This window comes from Pelodiscus sinensis, chromosome 28 (assembly GCF_052426305.1).
Source record: "Pelodiscus sinensis isolate ZL-2025 chromosome 28, ASM5242630v1, whole genome shotgun sequence".
Classification (NCBI taxonomy): Eukaryota; Metazoa; Chordata; order Testudines; family Trionychidae; genus Pelodiscus; species Pelodiscus sinensis.
Genome location: NC_143079.1, coordinates 12,824,336 through 12,839,836, shown reverse-complemented (window position 1 = coordinate 12,839,836; position 15,501 = coordinate 12,824,336). Strand labels below are relative to the sequence as shown.

Sequence of the window (15,501 nt, the reverse complement as noted above, 5' to 3'; positions counted from 1 at the left end):
GGGGCCGGGGCGGTAGGGGGTTTGGCTCAGGCACGCGAGACAGAGGCTACCCTGGGGCTCCAGCAAAGCCGCCAGTGGACTTCCCGGGAAGCCCGGACACCAGCCCAGAGCCCGATGCCGCAGCCTTTAGGAAAAGGGGCCTGAACTCCCAGCCAGCCTGGAGCTGCAGGGCTGGCGCAGGGCAGCCCCGCGAGCGACAGCGCAGCCAGGGGTAGGGCAGGGTGCACGTCCCAGAGGCGCAGCGTCACTAGCCCCGGCCTCCCGCCGAGCGTGCCCCAAAGCCCTGTCCCCCACCACAGCACACCCCCGCTCAGCCAAGGCCGCCCGCAGCACTGGGGGCGCTGAAAGACCAACAAGGACAGGTCCTGCGGGGCAGGCGTATGGGGATGAGATGACTGAGCACAGTGGCAGGGATCTGGGGGTATGGAGCTTGGCGTGGACTCAGTGGCAGAGTAACACAGGGGTCCAGGAGACCCCGGCCGAGGCCACCCCTCCCCCCTAGCCGAGTCCCTTGGTCTGTTGGCTCCTGCCAGCTGACTCTCAGGTTTCCAAGTGTCTGGCTGGTGCAGGGCATGGAAAGGGACCATCCTGACCAGAACAGCAATCACACCAGGCTAGGGTAGGAGCCCACTAGGGAGCCTAGCCTGCAGGGAGGGGCCCTGGCCACTCCAGCTGCATGGGACTAGGCTAAAGAACAGACAGTGAGCCCACGGCTCCCTGAGCAGCTTGTCTCACAGGCTGGCACTAGCATCTGGCCAGAGCAGGCACCATGGGAGGGAGCTGCTGGGTTGCCGAAGGGCTTTGTGCACCAGTAAACCAGCATCCGCCTAGGCCCCCGGCCGGGGCTACGAGCCGAGCCCAGGCGGGCAGGAGGGCGTTAGCCAGAGGGGCAGAGCCAGAGGCAGAAGGAAAAAGGAAAACGCCCTGGAGGGACCTTGCTGCCCCCCCACCCGGGGGAGAGGGGCGCTCCAAGGTAGTGTCTGGCCCTCACAGCGGCTCCCAGGGCTGCGGCCGGGGAGAGGCAGATGGCAGGGCCAGGCGAGCAGACGATGCAGCCCCTGGGGGCCAGGGCGGCAGGGTGCGAAGCCCCAAGTGGCTGCAGGGGTGCTGGGGGAAAGGCGGCGCACCCGGACGGAACAAGGAGGCCAGGCGGGGTCAGTGACAAGGTCTGTAGTTAGGGGCGGAGGCAGGTGAGCGACAGAGCAGGGCCGTGCGGGCTCTAGGACAGGCCCCTGTAGGCATCCAGGTTGAAGGCGGTGTCCAGAAAGCGCTGGAGCTCTGTCAGGTGGGTCTTCTTGTTGCCGGTGGCGGGGGCAGCGGCGGGGTCACGGCCGGCGTACCTGCAGCAAGGAGGGGACAGCAGCTCAGGGTGGGCGGCCAAGACCTAGCGGCTGGTGTGGGAAGAATGGTGGAACCCGCGCAGACCCCTCCCGCCTGCACCTGCCTCTGGGCCACGTTGCTGCCCTGGAGCAAGCCCCCAGGCCTCATGCCCAGCCACCACGTTGCACACGGGCATCCACGAGCCCCGCCCAGTGCCACGGGAGAGCTCCACGTGGCCCAGCCCCCGGGCACCACGCCACGCTGGGCCCCAGCCCTCACCACACGGGCTTGGCGCGGTCGATGGTCGTGCGGAGCCGGGGTTTCACGTAGTCGTAGTAGCCCTGATTCTTGTGCTCCTCCTGGCACCAGACCAGCTCGGCGTTGGGGTACTTCAGTGCTTCCCGCTGGAGGAGGTCGAAGGGGAACGGAGACAGCTGCAGAGACACAGCGAGGGCTCAGCTCCAGGGGGCTACCTGCAGCGGAGGGGGCGCGTGTGCAGGCAGCGCGTCCTCCAAGGGCCCACGCTGGCTGGGGAGCAGCAGCCCCGGTGCCGCAGTTATCCTCGCCCAGATCGCACGGCACCGTGGGTCACCCGCCCCCCCCCACAAAGGGGCTCTGCCCTGCACACACCTCCGGCTGGAGACAGGCCTGCGTGGGGCCCAGGTATCATGGACCATACTCCCGGGGAGGCGGAGGAGCCGGGACTGGGATGCTGGAGTCCCTGGGACAGGTATGCAGCCCCCACACCCTCACCTGCTCCACCCTGGTGATGGCCACGTGCTGCTCCATGTCCCGGGCCTTGCGCTCGCGGGTCAGCTCGTAGTACACTTTGCCGGTGCAGAAGAGCACCCTCCTGACGCCGGCGGGGTCCTGGGCTGCCGGGCCGCTCTCGGGGATCACACGCAGGAAGTTGGTCCCTGTGGCAGAGCAGACAGTGGTGGGGGACGCGTCGGGGAAGGGAAGCTAGTGGGGCCAGCTGCCGGCCTGGACTCAGCCTGGCGACGCCCACACAAGGAGCGAGCTGGCTCAGGCAGGCCCAGAGACAAGCCCCCTGACACATGCTGGCCTGGCAACTCTGTGCAGGAGCCTGGGAGACAGGGGCCTCCGCTGCCCTCTCGTGGCCAGAGCCCGGTTCTGCTCCCCTCCAGCGCACCGACACCCCCTGCCTACCTGGCAGCATCTCGTCGAAGCTGGACCGGGCTTCGGGGTGGCGCAGCAGTGACTTTGGAGTGAAGATTATCAGCTGGAAGAGCAAGGCAAGGCCCATGAGGGGGCTAGATGCACGAGCTGCAAACCAGCCCCTCCTCCCCCGCCACTGCCTCCCACCTTGCCCCAATTCTGGCACGGGGGACACCGAGTCCAGGCAGGGACCAGAGAAACGTCTCTATCCCCCGCTGGCTGCCGGGGTAGCCCGAAGCCAAAGGCTGCTACTGGATGGGGGCAGCATGAAGTGGCGGGCAGCTCTCCGGCCCAGCTCGTTAGCCCTTGGGGCAGCCTGCAGGCCGCTTGCACATGCCGCTACCGAAATAGAAGCAGCACCTCCGGTCTGGCCAGAGCTCCCGAGCCCTGGCGGACATAGCTAGCGTGCTCAGTAGCATCCACCTCCCGTGACTGGCTGCACAGCTCAGCTCGCGCTCGCTGCCTGGCCTTCAACAGGGCTTCCCCATTTGCTCCCGGCTCGGAATGGCTGCTCCCGGGGTGACAGACCTTTGCCAGGTACCGGGGAGAACACCCAGCTGGCAGAAAGCTGGGTCCCCCTCTTCCAAAGAGGGGGCATGAGAAAGTATTTCAACCCTGAAATGCCCCACGGGAATCGTCCTCCCCCTCCCATTCTTTTCCACAGGCTGGGCTCCCTGGCAGGACTGCACGGCCCAGGATGCATCAGTCACAGCTCTTGGGGAGGCGGGGCGATGGCTGTCACGTGACGCCATGCGTCATGGGAAATGCTCTGGCTGGGGAACCCACCACAGGAAAGGGCGTGAAGCCGAATGGGAGTTTTTTGCAGCTCGGGGTCTTTTGGACGAAAAGCAAAACAATTTTTTTTCCTGCTGAAAAAGAGTTTGTGGAACCCGAGTAGCCCCCGGCCGGCTTGAGAAGTCGGCTACAAATCCGGGTCCTCAGCCCACACCAAGACAACAGGGAGCGGCCCGGTCCACACCAGGGCAGCCTCTAGAACAGCGGCGCTTGGCTGGGGGCTGGCACTAGGGCCGAGCCAAAGCCCCCTCGCATGGGGCCAAAGCCTAGGACCCGGAGCCCTGCCACTTGGCTCTGAGCAGCTTGGCCTGGGGCCCCCAGGAATTGTCCCTCGTGGCGCCCACCCTGGCTTGGTCCACAGACACAGGCCGGGGGCCCCAGCAGGCGAGACCCTGCCTCGGGCTCACTGACCGGTTTGCGGAAGGGCAGGAGGATCTGCCTGCGCAGCACGTGGAAGAAGTTGGCGGGAGTGGAGCAGTTCACGACGATCCAGTTGCAGTCGTACAGCTGGCGCACGTCGAAGTCATCGAGTTTCTGCAGCGTAGGAGAAACACGGCTCAGCCAAGCTGCCAGGGTCCCGCCTTCCCGCCGCACGCGGCTGCAGGGCGAGTCGATGGGCCAAGCGCGTCCTTGGCTCCTCACCGGCCCAGTGGCCCCGCCCGGGTGCAGTGGGAAATGGTCTAGTTACGCGGTAGCAGTTGACACCACTGCAGTGCGGCAGTGCTGTGCAAGGCTCACGCCGCCTGGCAGGGCTTTTAGGGGCGCACAGCCAATCCTGGCCCAGCGTAACTGTCCCCTCGGGGGGTTCAGCCCATCCCGCCGCCGCACGTGGCCCAGCCGCGCCGAGATCTCCACGGCAAAGGGCAGGCGAGAGCCGCCACGTTTGCACAGGGCGTGGTGGGCACTTGGACAAGCCTCTCCATGCCCCCGGCTCTGGCACTGCCTGTGGCACGGCCGCCACCCCCACTTGTGCACCACACATCCCAGGGCCCCCCACAACCCACCACAGCCTCCTGAGCCCGGGGGCAGAAGCCCAGGACGGCCAGTTTGTGCCCCAGGACAGGACTGCTCCCTGCCTGCTGCCAGAACCCAAGTGCTCTGTAACCCTGCCCCAGGAGTGACCAGCCCACTGTGGTACCCAGAGCCTAGGCCACGCAGCGATCCCAGCCAGGCCCGGGGCCCGGCTCCGAGAGGTGGCAGGGAGCCGGGAAGGGCCGAAGGGGGCGCTTACTGGGAAGACATCTGGGTCGTCGTTGCACATCTGCAAGAATCGCTCTGGCCTGGCCGACGAGTGCTCGGGACCCTGCGGGGAAAGCCAAGCAGAGGTGAGGCCAGCTGCAAGGGCGAATTCCCGCATTACGAGTGCGGTCGGCCGGGGCCACTCGCTGCTTGAGGCCGCTGCTCTGCGCTGCTGCCCCAGCTCACTCTGGTTGAAACATGCAAGTTTTGGTTTTCCCTAAGAAACAGTCCGGTAGCTGCAGCCACCCCCAGCCTAGTGCCCCCCCGGGTGGAGCCCTATTGCTCCCAATCTCCACCCGTCCAGCCGGCTGCCGTGGCTGTGAACGCTGGCCGGGCAGGAGGCAGCGCCGCGGGCTGGGCAGGCGCAGGCTGGGCGGACGTGAGGACTCCCTTACCATGCCCTCCATGCCGTGGGGCAGCAGCAGCACGATGCCGTTCTGCCTCACCCACTTGGCCTGGCCGGGGCAGATGAACTGGTCGATGATGCACTGGGCGGTGTTGTGGAAATCACCGAACTGGGCCTCCCACAGCACCAGGGCATTGGGACTGGCCATGGCAAAGCCCAGCTCGAAGCCTGCGGAGAAGAGAGGCAGCGTGAGGGCCCCGTCCGCGAGCGCCGGGCCCGCGGCCAGGCAGCCTCCAGCGCCACTGACCTAGGACGCCGTACTCCGACAGGGAGCTGTTGCAGACGGTGTAAGGAGCCTGGTTCGGCCAGAGGTGGTTCATGGGGATACAGGTCCTCTTGTCCACATTCTGATCATGCAGGACATGGTGACGGTGGCTGTGGGAGACAACGGCCCGCGGTAACGTGACCCATCAGCCCACCAAGGGCTGGGAGCAAGCGGCCGGGCTCACGCTGCTTTGCGGGGCTTGGCTCGTGGTGGCGGCAGGTTACAGCCAGGCCGAGGAGCTGCCCGTGCTCACACCACTGTGCCACGGAAGAGACCTGGCGCCCCGGCCTCCCGCCCACCCACGAGGAGGGCTGGGATCACCTTTGGCAGGGGAAGCCACGGCCGGCTTTACCTGAACGTTCCCCTCTCGACATCCTGGCCGCTCATGCGGATGTGGATCCCCTCTTTGAGGAGGGAGCCCAATGCCATATACTCTGCTAAGGCCCAGTCCACGGTCCTGTTCTTCACCATCTCTCCGCGGGTTTTCAGAATGCGGCTCAAGCCTGCAGAGGGACAACACGGTTTGCAGCCGCTGCCGGAGCACCTGCAGGGACGTGCTCTGGGCTCACAGCGTCAAGCCCTCCTGGATGCCCCGCCGGACATATGGGGACCCAAAGGGAGGTGCAGTGTTCCAGGCTGGCACAGCGCAAAGTCCCTCAGGGACCCAGCTCTGATAACTGGCGTGCCTGGTCAGTCTGGACTCTCTACCCAACGCGCCATCCCCCAAGGGGGACGAGACCCAGCAAACCTCAGAGAAGTCCAAGGGGGCAGGGGAGAGCAGCCTGAGTGCACGGACACTGCCAAGCCTGCAGCCAGAGGGGCTCCAGAAGGGGCTAGGCAGGCACAGAGGAAAGGGGAGTCACCCCGGGGCTCTAGGAACGGTCAGCGTGTTTGCACTGGCTACGGGGGAAGAGACGTCTCCAGACTGGGGAACTCTGCCACAAGAAGCTCCCAACATCAAGAGCTCAGCGAGATTCGTTACGTTTGTCTGGGTAGGTCACAGGGAGGGATGAAACGCGGCAGGGACATTAACCCTCCCCCAGCGCTTCAGCCGCCCCATCTCGGCCAGACCTCGAGACGGCCCAGCAGACGGTGGTGGGGCAGAGGGGGCGCACAGCCCGCCCCATCTCGGCCAGACCTCGAGACGGCCTAGCAGACGGTGGTGGGGCAGAGGGGGCGCACAGCCCGCCCCATCTCGGCCAGACCTCGAGACGGCCTAGCAGACGGTGGTGGGGCAGAGGGGGCGCACAGCCCGCCCCATCTCGGCCAGACCTCGAGACGGCCCAGCAGACGGTGGTGGGGCAGAAGGGGCGCACAGCCCGCCCCATCTCGGCCAGACCTCGAGACGGCCTAGCAGACGGTGGTGGGGCAGAGGGGGCACACAGCCCGCCCCATCTCGGCCAGACCTCGAGACGGCCCAGCAGACGGTGGTGGGGCAGAGGGGGCGCACAGCCCGCCCCATCTCGGCCAGACCTCGAGACGGCCCAGCAGACGGTGGTGGGGCAGAGGGGGCGCACAGCCCGCCCCATCTCGGCCAGACCTCGAGACGGCCTAGCAGACGGTGGTGGGGCAGAGGGGGCGCACAGCCCGCCCCATCTCGGCCAGACCTCGAGACGGCCCAGCAGACGGTGGTGGGGCAGAGGGGGCGCACAGCCCGCCCCATCTCGGCCAGACCTCGAGACGGCCCAGCAGACGGTGGTGGGGCAGAGGGGGCACACAGCCCGCCCCATCTCGGCCAGACCTCGAGACGGCCCAGCAGACGGTGGTGGGGCAGAGGGGGCACACAGCCCGCCCCATCTCGGCCAGACCTCGAGACGGCCCAGCAGACGGTGGTGGGGCAGAGGGGGCGCACAGCCCGCCCCATCTCGGCCAGACCTCGAGACGGCCCAGCAGACGGTGGTGGGGCAGAGGGGGCGCACAGCCCGCCCCATCTCGGCCAGACCTCGAGACGGCCCAGCAGACGGTGGTGGGGCAGAGGGGGCGCACAGCCCGCCCCATCTCGGCCAGACCTCGAGACGGCCTAGCAGACGGTGGTGGGGCAGAGGGGGCGCACAGCCCCCCCCATCTCGGCCAGACCTCGAGACGGCCTAGCAGACGGTGGTGGGGCAGAGGGGGCGCACAGCCCGCCCCATCTCGGCCAGACCTCGAGACGGCCCAGCAGACGGTGGTGGGGCAGAGGGGGCGCACAGCCCGCCCCATCTCGGCCAGACCTCGAGACGGCCTAGCAGACGGTGGTGGGGCAGAGGGGGCGCACAGCCCGCCCCATCTCGGCCAGACCTCGAGACGGCCTAGCAGACGGTGGTGGGGCAGAGGGGGCGCACAGCCCGCCCCATCTCGGCCAGACCTCGAGACGGCCTAGCAGACGGTGGTGGGGCAGAGGGGGCACACAGCCCGCCCCATCTCGGCCAGACCTCGAGACGGCCTAGCAGACGGTGGTGGGGCAGAGGGGGCGCACAGCCCGCCCCATCTCGGCCAGACCTCGAGACGGCCTAGCAGACGGTGGTGGGGCAGAGGGGGCGCACAGCCCGCCCCATCTTGGCCAGACCTCGAGACGGCCCAGCAGACGGTGGTGGGGCAGAGGGGGCGCACAGCCCGCCCCATCTCCTACTGCGGGGTTCTTTCCCCAAAGCAGCTGGCGCTGTCCCTGCTGGCGGAGGTGTGGGTGAGACGGGCCTTGGGCCTGACCCAGTCTGGCAATCGCTGTTTGTAGGTACTAGATGGGGCCTTTGGGCATTGCCATAAGGGGTTTTCGGAGAGGAAGCATGGCCCAGTGGTTAGGGCACTAAGCTAGGAGATGGGAGACCTGAGCTCCAGTGCCTACTCTGCCACTGGCTGCCTGTATGACCTGAGCAAGCCCCCTAGCCTCCCTGTCCAGTGGGGAGAGAAGCCCGCCCTGCCCCACAGGCGGTGAGAAGAGAAACACCCTGAAGACGGGGAGCAGCTCAGATACTAGCCGTGGGGCCGGATAAGCGCCCCAGGAATCTCATCAGCACTCAGGTGGCCCCGCCCAGCCACATGGCAGGCCCTGTTCCGGCCCAGGCGTGAAGGCCAGCAGGGACATCTGCACAGCACAGGCCAGGGAGTCCCAGCCAGGACCCCTTCGCCGGCGCTGGTGTGTGACCAGAGCAGCGCCAGAAAGGCAGCCGGTTCAGCCGGCGACCCCCGGAGCGCCTGCCGTTTCCTGTCGTGCGTCCAATGGGCACCCCCGGCACAGCTCCCACCGGCGGGCTCCCTGGAGACTCGCTCACCGCAGCAGCCAGCTCTGGCCAGAACAAACCCCAGGGCCCGGGTGGCAGGGCACGTACCTCCATGGATAGTGAAATCCTCCACGGGCACCGAGCTGGCCACCTGCCCGATGTGGGTCAAGTCTTCTTCATTCAGACCGGTCGAGGGACAGGTCATGCTCCGGGGCTGGCCGTCCAGAGTGAAGAAACCTGGCGGAGGGGAGGTAGCATCTGTGACCTGGTGACGGCCGGGCTGGCTCTACCCCAAGGGCCTTGGCTTGTGTGCCGTCGAGGGCTGCTCCAGGCCCGTCTGTGCTGTTGCAGAAGGCGATTCCGGACGCGGAGCACAGCTCTGTCCATGCAGTGCGGCAGCCCCCCGTCTCCCAGAGGGGCACATGGTGCTCGCTGGGCGGGGGCGGTGTGCATTACGCGCACTTAGAGACCGCTCCATCTGCGCCAGACGCCCCAAGACTAAGCCGGGGGCCGACGTTCGGAACGGTTCCGGAACTAGGGCCATTTGGCAGGGAAGCCGCTAGGTCCTTACCGGGCCAGGGGGAATCCAGCCAGTGCTTGATGTGCAGGATTTTCTCATCCTTGGATCTGGCATGGGCCTCTTCGCAGATCCGATCGTACTTGGAAATTTCCTCCTGAGAGCGACAGGGCACACTGTTACGAGAGGCCCAGGCAAGCGCGTTTGGGGGGGGGGGGGGGGGGGGGGGGGGGGAGGGGAAGAGGGAGGGCCAGGCCTCTCCATCTCTGCACAAGTCTATGTGGATCCCGGGGTGGGGGACGTTTTAAACTCTGCCTCCCACCCACCAGTCAGGGTCTGGCCTACTGCCACAGGGCTCCATGCTGGTGCTGGGCCACCCCGTTAGGGACGAGGTCACAGTGCCGAGTGCTGGCCTGTGCCAGCTCCCAGCTCACGCCCTTCCCTGCTGCTGCAACAACAGGAACCGACTCCTGCAGGGTGCCCCGAATCCCCCCGACACAGGAAAGGCCCCCGCCAGCCAGCCGCTCTGGACGCTCACGAGGCAGGACTAAGCCCTTCAGTTCAGGCCCAACAACTGCACGAGGACAGGTCTGATCTTAAGGTGCAGGCAAGGCTGAGCCAGAAGCCCCCGTGCCCCTGCTAAAATCCAAGGGGGAAGCCAAGGACGCCAGCGGGCCTGGGTCGCACCCCCGACAGCAGCTCGGCTCCAACACAGGTTGCGATGGCTCTGCCCAAATACGCCAGAAGGAGAAGACGCCGGGAAACAGGATTGGAAGGGGGGGACCAAACTGGCAGTGGCTCATGCACACTGGCGCCAGGACGGTACCAGCACCCACCGGGTTTAATGGAGTCTGGCTGCTTCCAGGACCAGTGCGGAGCCAAGAGCCAGACTCTACCCAGCAGCACGGATGGGCTCACGCTGCTCTCGTGCAGCTCCGGCACAGTTAGATGGGGACCTGGCCAGGAATGCCAGTGCCTGGCCTGGGGGCACCGGTCTATGCCTGTCTCCAGCAGCAGATCTTGGGCATCTCTTCAGTCCCGCCCCTCCCAGGCCCAAGCAATGCTGTACGGTAGTCAACAGGCAGGAGCCTATGCCTGCTGCACTGGCCCCCCGCACCTATTTCTTGAGTGATATTAATTTGCGTCCCCCCCCCATTCAACGTTCTTATCTGCCAACCAGATGGAAGGGGCGGACTGGTCCCTGAAAGCCCGCATGACAGTACCTCGTACTCCGGCTGATTTACCACCCCCTCTGAAATCAACATCTCCGCATATTTTTGCAGCACAGGTTTCTGCTTCCGGATCTGCTTGTACATCAGTGGCTGGGTGAACATGGGCTCGTCCATCTCGTTGTGGCCATTCCGCCTATAACACACCTAGTCCGTGCAAGGGGACAAGCCATTAGAAATAGCCAGCTTTCCACCCCTACTTCAGAAGCCAAAAAAGCAGTCGTGTTCACATTGATCTGTGACTGTCGGATGCACGCAGGACAAGGGGACTCGTGCGCAGCCCGATTCTGATCTCGGTTAGACTGGTGGGAGTCAGAGGAAGGTTCTAGTGACATCCAGGGAGCAGCACTGGTGTAAAACTAGAGTAACTAACAACTGCGTAGAACGGTTTCATCTCGGTTTAAAGAAAAGCGGCAGATCCTGCAGAGTGACGTCACAGGAAAGGTAGCGTCTCTTTCCAAGCACAACACCGTTTCGTTTTCAGTGCCTTGTTTTCAATGAATTATTTCTTTTGCCCCAGACTCAGAGAACCAAGGGTTAAGGTGCAGAGGGTCCTAATTTTTTGGATTACAACACGCACCCCCCCCCCCGGGCTTCATTGTGCGAGGCACTGTGCAAACACACAACACTGAGATGGCCTACGATGCTGCCAATGCTCCATCCAAAGAGCTGTGTCTCAATTGCCCAGTTACAGAGCCAGGTTTCAGCAAAGCCCCAAACACGGCCCAGGCACCTACCAAGTCCACCACCACGTCCTTGTGGAAAGTGCTTCTCCACTCCGCTGCGACATTGCACACGTACACTACCGCCTCCGGGTCATCCGCATTGACGTGGAAAATCGGCGCATTCACCACCCGCGCGACGTCGGTTGGGTACGGAGAGGAACGGGCCATACGCGGGTCTGTAGTGAATCCGATCTGGGGACACAGCAATCGGGGACAGCATGGAAAACAGGCCAGACACAGACAGGCCTGGAAAAGGGTTTGGCTTGCCAATCAGATCACACCCGTCCTCAACTTCTGCAAGTGCTTCACCCAGAGTGGGGGGGGAGGATAGGGGGAAGTTCCCTCCACTTTACAGATGGAAAACGGCCGAGTTTAACGAGCTGCCGGCAGAGCTGGGAGTACATTTACGGGCTCCCAGCTTCCCACGAGCCCCATGAAGCCGCACTACTGCCACATCAAGCTAGGACTAGATCAAGGTGCTGCCGCGACTGAGGACAAGAGGTTTTTACAACACCGGCCAGGTAATACAGCCCTGACCAGAGCACGCAGCACAGGACAGGGACACGCTGGCACCTGGGAGCGCTACCCCAGCCAGTCGGGGCGCCCCGGTCGTTAGCTTGGTCTGGGTAGAGAATGATCCCGTTAACCTGGAAGGAGCTTGGCTCCGATTTTGCTGCACTTCCCATCAGCAGAGGGCACCCGGGGCAGGACACTAACGCAGGCCACCTGGGAGGCAGGGCTTGCGAGAGCCCAGAGGCAAAGGCTCTTCCAGTGAGACCATGTCAAAGTTCAAAGCCCCCCCCCCTCCGGGTCTCCCCATGGGCCCTGCTCAGAACCAGCCAACCCAGCACCAGGGCACAGGGCGCAGGCTGTGCACACAGTTGCCTGAGCTCAAAACCAAGCAGGGGAGCCACGACAGCCATCAGGGCACGTCTACACTACACTGCGGTGGCTCACGTCCACACGGCCTCCTCCTGCCAGCCAGGCACGGCTCCCCGGGGCGCTTCCGCTGACTGCAGAGGGCAGGCAGTCGCCTCCACGTGCGGCTCCCTGCTCGGGAGCCCAGGGCAGACGGGAGGCAGCTGGGGCCTGCTACATCCCAGGGCTGACAGCCGTCTTCCTTTTCAGTTTCATGGCTCCAGCAGGGAGCGGAGGAATGCCCAGGAACACCAGCCACAGCCCAGCTGAGTAACCTTTATAAATTAAATTATTGGAGATTGCCTATCTCCTAGAACTGGAAGGGACCTTGAAAGGTCATTGAGTCCAGTCCCCTGCCTTCACAGCAGGACCAAGTACCATCCCTGACAAATTTTTGCCCCAAATCCCTAATTGGCCTCTGCAAGGATTGAAATCTCAACCCTGGGTTTAGCAGGCCAATGCTCAAACCACTGAGCTATCCCTCCCCCCTGGCAGCGTCCACATGGGCCTGATGCCCCGACTACACCAACAGCCCAGGCCTCTCGCGCAGATGAAGTCACATCAGCACCTACAGCTGGGGAGGCCAGGCTGCAGCGTGTACACTGCCATACTTCGGTCAACCTGACTGTAGTGCAGACCAGGTCCTAGACACCAGGGCAGGGGTGGGGAACCTCAGGCCCAGGGGCCAGGTGTGGCCCTCAGCATGCCTGGATATAGCCCGAGGCTCACGGCCGATATCGGGAAGCCCGCACTGGTGCTCCACCTCCCTGCTGCTCCCCTGGGGGCTGGAGTGCACAGAATCTACTAAGCTGGTCCCCCGAGGCGCTGGTGTGGGAGGGGATGTGGGACGCGTCCTTCTCAGTCAGGGGCCACAAGAAGGGGTTTTCCCCCCACTTCTCTCTGTGGGTCAGTGGCCCCAGACCCAGAAAGTCTCCCCCTGCCTCCCCCACCCTAGGGCTTTCATCAGTCCAGAGCAAGTTACTACCAGTTCTTCCTGCTCCTGAGCCGTGCCTCAGAGGCGCTGTCCAGCCTGCGGGTCTGCCCCATAACGAGTTTCACAGCAGAGATACAGCAGCAGGAGACCTGGGCGCAGGGCCCCATCCCTAGGGTAACACGCCTGCCACTGCTAACGCACCAGCGTGCCACGAGCCGCTCTCCCCGCCCAGGGCAGTGAACGTGAGCTTCTCAAAGGTTCGGGGGGCCGTTTTTACCTGGTTGTTCACAACCACGTGAACGGTCCCGTGCGTAGTGTAGGAGGGCAAGTCACTCAGATGGAACGTCTCGTACACGATCCCCTGCCCGGCGAAAGCCGCGTCTCCGTGCAAGAGAATGGACATCACCTGTGGGGACAAGAGGACCCTGCTGAAGGCTGGTGGCTTGTTGGCTCCTTTGCAGCAGGACAGGTGCCCAGACACGCACAAAGGCGAGTTACTGGTTGGGCGGGGCAGCGGCTACAAGTGGGCTCAGATGGGCACCAGAACGCGTCTCCTCCAGCTCCCCACCTCTCCTGGCAGCACTTAGCTGCCTCCCTTCCAGCGTCTGTCCAGAGCTGATGCCTCAGCCCCCAGGCAACTGCACTCGGGAGCTGGATCTGGGGCAATTCCCTGATAGTGGGCGGGTTCAAAGCCCTCTCCTTGCAAGGCTCTAGGGGGCCAGGTTAAGCCGATGCTGGGAATTAAAGGCTGCTCAGGTGACCAGTGCCGTGGGCCACGTAACTGACCTACGGTTGCGCGTTACCTTGGGCCCAGCCTGGCACGCGGGGGTGTGAAGTTCACAAGCACCAGCCCCTGCCCATCTCCAGCTTTGGACGGGGGAAAGGCTGAAGTGGGGACTGGCAGCGGCTGTGGTTGCTGCTTCCCTCCCAGGCTCTGGCTGCAAGCGATCGTGCGCAGCCCCCGTGCGCCGCTGCAAACCGTCAGCGGGGACCAGCACAAATGGGCATTCCCCTAGCACCTGAGAGGGGCAAGGCGGGGCGCTGGCCTAGCCCAGGGGATGGTGGCCCCCGGCGCAGTCCCCATCCTCCTGCAAAGGACCAGATGGCGGGGAGCACGGGGCATGGCCCACGTTTGCTAGAGCCCAACCCTGAAGCAGACTACGACAGCCCGTCTTCACAGCAGGGTGTGTGGCAGGACACGGCTCTTCCCTCCCCACCTCTCCAAGCCAAGGCCTCTCCGCACCAGTGAGCCTGACTCCCATCTGCTCTCCAGCCTGCTCGGGTCTAGGTGAGGAGCCGGAGCTTGTTCAGAGTTTCTGTAGCAGAGACTCCAAGCAGCTCCAGCCAGCTCCGTTCCCCACGTGAGGGCACGGCTTCCCGCATTTCACACGCGCCGGAAGAGCGGCTGCACGAGGGCGTGAAGTCAACGAGGCCCTCAAGCAAACTGCTGACACAAGCAGCTCCCCGGCTTCGGTGACCTCTTCCTCCTCGTGTCAGCGACCAAAGGGAAGGGGCCTGCGATAACTGAGACGGCCCTCACCACTCCTGCTCCCTCACACGGGTGAGCAGATGGCAAAGGGACGGAGCCGGCCTCTTCTCCAACCCTTTCTGCTGCCCCCATGGCCAGTGGCTGTCAGCCTGAATCCATCCCCTCCTCGCCTCGACACGGGAGCCTCCCCAGTCCATCCCCCTCCTCGCCTCGACACGGGAGCCTCCCCAGTCCATCCCCCTCCTCGCCTAGACACGGGAGCCTCCACCCACACCAAAGCGGAGTGGGTGCTGATCCCTTTCTGCCAAGTCACATGAAGCTGAACTATGGGATCCTCCAGCCCTCTGCCACCTCAGGCCCTGGCAGCGTCCTCAGAGGGAGGAACGGTTCAAGGCCTCTAGCTGCTACTCAGCACAAGGTGCTTTGTGTTTAAATGGCCGCTGATCTGGGATGCCTCAGGTCCCAGGTGCTCAAGTTACAACCCCTTGAGCCCCATTTTCCGAGGGAGGAACACCCGCCCCTTCTGGGACAAGCTGCAGACTGGTGCGTTTGCCTTTAATCCGGCCTCCAAGACCCGCCAATCAGAGGGGGCTGAGCTCACTGCTGCTGTGGCTTGCTAGGGTCCAGCCAAGCCGGAGCAGGACAGGAGAGGCACGTGGCTGGCTACTGACGGAGCAGGACTTCCACTGCCCGACAGCATCCCAGAGCTAGGGAACAGGGAGGGGCAAGCTAGCTGCAGAACCTCTTGGCTGGTCCCTGATGGCAGGCAAAATCCAGTCAAATCCTTTGGAACAGACCTGGGCAGGAGATTCGGTGCCATTTACCTTCTTCCCTTCGGTGTCCCCACAATAAAACTGTTCCGCCTTCGTCTTGCCCTGAACCACTGGATCCGCAGCCTCCAAGTGAGAGGGGTTTGCCACCAGGGAGAGGGTGATGTTCCTCTCGGTGACGCGGTTGATCCTCCGGTGGTACATCCCCAGGTGGTACTTCACGTCTCCCGAGCCCTGGGGAGAGAGCCGGGCAGGGAGAGAAGTGTGGGTGGCAGAGCTTGGGGAGATTTTGGATGCCGCCTTGAGCACGTGAGGGCCAAGAACGTGGAGCTCTCCGGCCCGAGCTGCAATAACCAGCCCCACCGAGCCCACGGAGCACGTGCACTGGCTGGTAGCACGAGGGACAGCTGCAGAAAGGTGCCCCAAAGATGGAGCACAAAGGTGAAAACCGCTTACGTTTACGGACCCAGTCCCACATCCACTGAAGCAAAGTCAGGGTCCTTGTTGGGATGCCTAGT

General features: G+C 64.3%; 1 protein-coding gene across 5 annotated transcripts in view; it reads right to left on the bottom strand.

The window, feature by feature from the left end:
- Positions 1-1,155: 1,155 nt before the first annotated feature.
- OGDH (oxoglutarate dehydrogenase) overlaps positions 1,156-15,501 on the bottom strand; it is an 84,309-nt gene continuing 69,963 nt past the window's right edge. For all 5 annotated transcript variants that reach the window (XM_075910807.2, XM_014571854.4, XM_014571855.4 and 2 more), the window contains 15 exons: positions 15,038-15,217; positions 13,002-13,130; positions 10,885-11,064; positions 10,142-10,294; positions 8,973-9,075; positions 8,510-8,638; positions 5,557-5,707; positions 5,187-5,314; positions 4,929-5,107; positions 4,526-4,597; positions 3,706-3,828; positions 2,491-2,563; positions 2,074-2,237; positions 1,600-1,754; positions 1,156-1,340 (listed from right to left, as the gene is read on the bottom strand). In XM_075910807.2, coding sequence (XP_075766922.1) covers positions 1,220-1,340; positions 1,600-1,754; positions 2,074-2,237; positions 2,491-2,563; positions 3,706-3,828; positions 4,526-4,597; positions 4,929-5,107; positions 5,187-5,314; positions 5,557-5,707; positions 8,510-8,638; positions 8,973-9,075; positions 10,142-10,294; positions 10,885-11,064; positions 13,002-13,130; positions 15,038-15,217 — 2,040 coding nt within the window. In that variant the 3' untranslated portion in view covers positions 1,156-1,219. The remainder of the gene's footprint in view (positions 1,341-1,599; positions 1,755-2,073; positions 2,238-2,490; positions 2,564-3,705; positions 3,829-4,525; positions 4,598-4,928; positions 5,108-5,186; positions 5,315-5,556; positions 5,708-8,509; positions 8,639-8,972; positions 9,076-10,141; positions 10,295-10,884; positions 11,065-13,001; positions 13,131-15,037; positions 15,218-15,501) is intronic.